Source organism: Chrysochloris asiatica, unplaced genomic scaffold (assembly GCF_000296735.1).
Source record: "Chrysochloris asiatica unplaced genomic scaffold, ChrAsi1.0 scaffold00450, whole genome shotgun sequence".
NCBI lineage: Eukaryota > Metazoa > Chordata > Mammalia > Afrosoricida > Chrysochloridae > Chrysochloris > Chrysochloris asiatica.
In genome coordinates, this window is record NW_006408968.1 from 690,440 (window position 1) to 695,043 (window position 4,604).

A 4,604-nucleotide genomic window follows, 5' to 3' on the forward strand; every position below is an offset into this window, starting at 1 on the left:
CCAACCCCAAAGCCTTCCTGGGTGGAACCCATGCTGTTTGTGTCTCATGGCTTGGAAGACGCCTCAGGTGGCAGATCCAGGCCCTGGAGAGAAGAATCAGGCACTTCTCAAACAGGGCAGGTCTAGATCATTAGTTGGTTCTTTGAAGTCTGGGCTGATCAGTGGGCCTGGTGACCACTCAGGAGAGATGGTCACTGCAGCATATGCAAAGATGGCACTGGACCTAGAGTCAGAGCCAACAATCTTCTAGATTCAGAGAGATCTTTCCTGGGCTTCATTCAGATTGAAGTTTTGAACAGTAAACTCTTCACAGCAGTTAAAACAGTCTCTGAAGATCTAGTGAAAACAATCCGTTCTCGTTGAATGGTTCTCAACACTCAAGGTAAACAGCATTCTATTTTCCTTTCTTTAATTGGTTCATCACTGTAGAGATGACTGCCCTGAGATGGTTAGCTGTTTGGTCAGTTTCAGGAGAGGAACCCCCACATTTCTCTTTTATTGCTTTGAGATGGGAAGAATGACTCCACTCTTCAGCCTCTGAGAGGCAGGTGAAGAAAGCTACTTTCTGTGGGAAGGAAAGGCTGCGTGTGGGAGGGACAGCATTTTGGGACCAGGAATCCTGGCTCAAGTATAGCTTTACTTTAATCACCGTGTCACACTCAGACCCATGTATTTCTCATCAGAAAACGGGGACCCTGCCACCCATCCATGGTGATGGGAGGAGGTAATCTAAGAGACATTCTCCATGGGAGTGCCTGACTGGCACCTGTGGGCACTGAGCTACCTAGAATCTGAATCTGAAAGGGAAGGAGAGACCAGAGAGGCCCAAGGGTGACCCTGGGCTTGGTGGTGGAGTTCAGGAGAGCCCTTGAGCCTCAGTTTTGCTCTTCCTACTTAGGGAGGCTATAGAGTGGGGAGAGAAAGCTCCTCTGTAGCCTGAGTCAAAGGAGATGAGTTCCCAACCTGGATCCCATCCCTCTGCTTGCCCTGCCAAGCATGGCACCCCCCCACCAGGGGTAGCGGCCCAGCCAGGGGTAGGGGCCTTGCCCAGTACTGCCTTAGTAGCTGTTGTCTGTGAAGAAGGGCGCACAGGCCAACGGGGCACAGTCTTCCTCCTCATGAGGCTCCGATAGCTTCCCATACTCGCTGTTGTAAAACACCTGGCCTACTTGTGACCCTTGATTGGGTCGCCGCCTCATCCCTTGGGGGTCTGGGTGCACCCTGGTTACATCTGCATTCCGACCAGGTCCTGTACAGCTGCCAAGACAAGGAAGAAGACATTAGAGAGGAAAGAAGAGCGATGGGACTACATCTGAGTGAGGGTCTCAAAGGCAGTAGGAAACAGACCTAGACTTGACTTCACAGAACAAATTAGTGTATTTTGGTTTAGCACACTCACTGAGCTTTCTTTGTCTCAAGTCTGGGCACAAGGCCATGGAGAATGTCTGACTTAATTTCCTCAAGTCTACTTTTAGCCTAGTTTTGCCCATCTCAGTAAATGGGGCCACTATTTACTCAGTTGCTCAAGTCAAGCATCTAGATGTCATCTGTGTTTTCTCACTCTCCCTTACACCATATATAGGAACCACCCAGAAGTGCTGTCTATTTGAATTCCCAAATGCACCCATAGCCCTGTCTTCATTCCTTTGCCCTGCTTTAGAGAGACCTGCCATCATCACATGCTCTGCGGTATCCTCTCTGCTTTCATTCTAATATTCAGAGATTCTGTAATAGATGGCTTCCCATCACTCTTAGAATGAAATACAAGCTCCTCATTGTGGCTGATGAGGCCCTGCAAAGTCAAGTCCCTACCTGCCTGTCTTATCCTGTGATGGTCCAACTTTCAATCTCACTTTTTTAAAGGTTTTTGAAATGTTGCTTTATTTTTGTTTTGCTTTGTATGTTGCTATTGAAAAGTTGAAAAGCTTAATACCTGTCTGGCCTTCCCCCTCAACTACTTGCTCTTTTTGGCTTGGATTTCCAGAGTTCTTATCTTTAAAGTCTATTAGTTCTACTACGATATATGCCTCAGAGTTAACTGTTCTGGGGTTATTGTTCAGGTACTGACAGGGCCCACCAATTATGTAAGATTAATGTCTTTTATTTACTTGTTGTTGTTGTTGTTGTGATGTGCCGTGGAGTCGGTTCCTACTCATAGCGACCCTGTACAGGGTTTCCGAGGCTGTAAATCTTTACGGGAGCAGAAAGCCTCATCTTTCTCCTTTGGAATAGCTGGTAGTTTAGAACTGCTGACCTTGCGGTTCACAGCCCGATTTGTAACCACTACACTAGGCAGTTGTTCAAACAGAACATGGGAACACTGAATGTTTCAAAATTAAGAAAGGTGTGCGACAAGGTTGTACTCTTTCACCATACTTATTCAACCTGTATGCTGAGAAAATCATCTGAGAAGCTGGGTTCTATGAAGAAAAATGTGGCATCAGGATTGGAGGAAGACTCCTCAGCTGTTTCCTCTCTCCATGTCCCCATCTCTGCCTCCATCTCTGTTCTCGCTGCTTCTCTGTATAGGGTCCCGCATTCAGCTTGTGCTCTTCTCCCTTGATGGTCCTAGGGTCCTCTGTTTTTGGACTGTAAGATTAACTCCTCTCCCATTTTTGTTACAAAACTTCTACCTTTACAATTGTGACAGTCACAATTAGTCAGGATAACACTCAGTTTTGAATCATAAGAATCTTATCCCCATCTCTTTTCACCAGACCTGCCTAGGCAAGATGAAAACTATTCAGTGGGGACTCTATCTTCCCCTTCACATTCTTAAACTATACTCCCTCTTGAAAATTTGTAAGCCACTTACTTCGTGCTTTTATCGTCCCCTTATTTTAGGTAGCACACCCTCGGAAACCCTGTACAGGGTCGCTATGGGTCGGACCCGACTCGATGGCACTTAACAACAACAACAACAATGTCTAAGTTGCCTGTCCCTATCTACCCTGTATACAGAGGGGATAGCATTGATACTTGATGTGAAGACTCCTTCCCTCTCTATTGATATTTTGAGCTGCTACATCCATGAGTATAGGTCAAGTTCATCAAACCATAGCAATTTACCCTTGTTTCCTTTATCAAAAAAATTTTTTTTCCCTCTAGTCGAGTTCTGATTATCAAACCATCAAGGCCAGGTCAAATGGGTACTATCTGCAAGTCTGGGTGTTCTTATAGTCCATGCAACTTTTAATATTCTCCTCCAACACCATAACTCAAATGCTCCAGTTCTTCTATGATCTTCCTTATTCACTAGTCAACTTTTACATACATATAAACCCACTAAAAATACCATGGCTTGAATCAGGCACATCTTAGTCCTCAAACTGGTATCTTTGCTTTTTAACACTTTGAAGAGGTCTTGTGTAGCTGTTTGCCTAAAGCAATATATCAGTTGATTTCTTGACTGCTGCTTCCATTAGTGTTGATTGTAGATCAAAGCAAAATGAAGTCTTTGACAGCTGCAATGGTTTCCCTATTATCATGATGTTATTTATTAGTCCAATGGTGAGGATTTTTGTTTTCTTTACATTGAGGAATAACCCATACTAAAGGTTGTGGTCTTCGATCTTCCTCAGTAAGTATTTTAAGTCCTTTTCACTTTCAACAAGCAAAGTTGTATCATCTGCATACCACAGGTTGTTAATGAATCTTCCTCCAATCCTGATGTTATGTTCTTTTTCATATAATCCAGTTTCTCAGATTATTTGATCAATGTACAGAATGAGTAAGTATGGTGGAAGAATACAGCCCTGGTGCACGTATTTCCTGATTTTAAACCATTCACTATCCTTTTGTTCTGTTGGAGTGACTGCTTCTTAGTCTATGCAAAGGTTCTGCATGGGCACAATCAAGTGTTCTGGAATACCCATTCTTCATTTGTTATTGTTAGGTGCCATCGAGTCGGTACCGACTCATAGTGAGTGACATTATGCACAACAGAATGAAACACTGCCCAATCCTGGGCCAACCTCACTACTGTTGCCATGCTTGAGTCCATCGATGCTGCCACTTGGCCAATCCATCTCATTGGGGGATCTTCCTCTTTTTCTCTGACCTTCCACCTTACCAAACATGATATCCTTCTCCAGTAACTGGTCCCTCCTGACAATATGTCCGAAGTATGAGAGACTAAATTCGGCTATCTTGGTCTCCAAAGAGCACTCTGACTGCACTTCTTTCAAAACGGATCTATTGGTTCTTTTGGCAGCCCATGGCACTTTCAACATTCTTGTCCAACACCATAACTCAAAAGCATCAATTCTTCTACTGTCTTCCTTATTCACTGTTCAGCTTTCGCATGCATATGAGGTTATTGAAAATACCATGGTTTGGGTGAGGTGCACCTTAGTCCTCAAGCTGACATCTTTGCTCTTCAACTTTAAAAAAGGTCTTGTACAGCAGATTAGCCTAATGCAATATGTCATTTGATTTCTTGACTGCTGCTTCCATGAGTGTTGATTGTAGATCAAAGCAAAATGAAGTCTTTGACAGCTGCAATGTTTTCTCTGTTGATAAGAATGTTGTTTATTGGTCCAGTGGTGAGGATTTTTGTTTTCTTTACATTGAGATGTAATCCATACCGAAGGCTGTGCTCTTTG

General features: G+C 43.9%; 1 protein-coding gene across 1 annotated transcript in view; it reads right to left on the reverse strand.

Annotated features, from left to right (window-relative positions):
• Positions 1 to 1,058: 1,058 nt before the first annotated feature.
• Positions 1,059 to 4,604, reverse strand: part of FLT4 (fms-related tyrosine kinase 4) — a 53,764-nt gene continuing 50,218 nt past the window's right edge. Inside the window, exon 32 of the mRNA XM_006877260.1 lies at positions 1,059 to 1,257. Within this exon, the coding sequence (XP_006877322.1) occupies positions 1,059 to 1,257 (199 nt within the window). The remainder of the gene's footprint in view (positions 1,258 to 4,604) is intronic.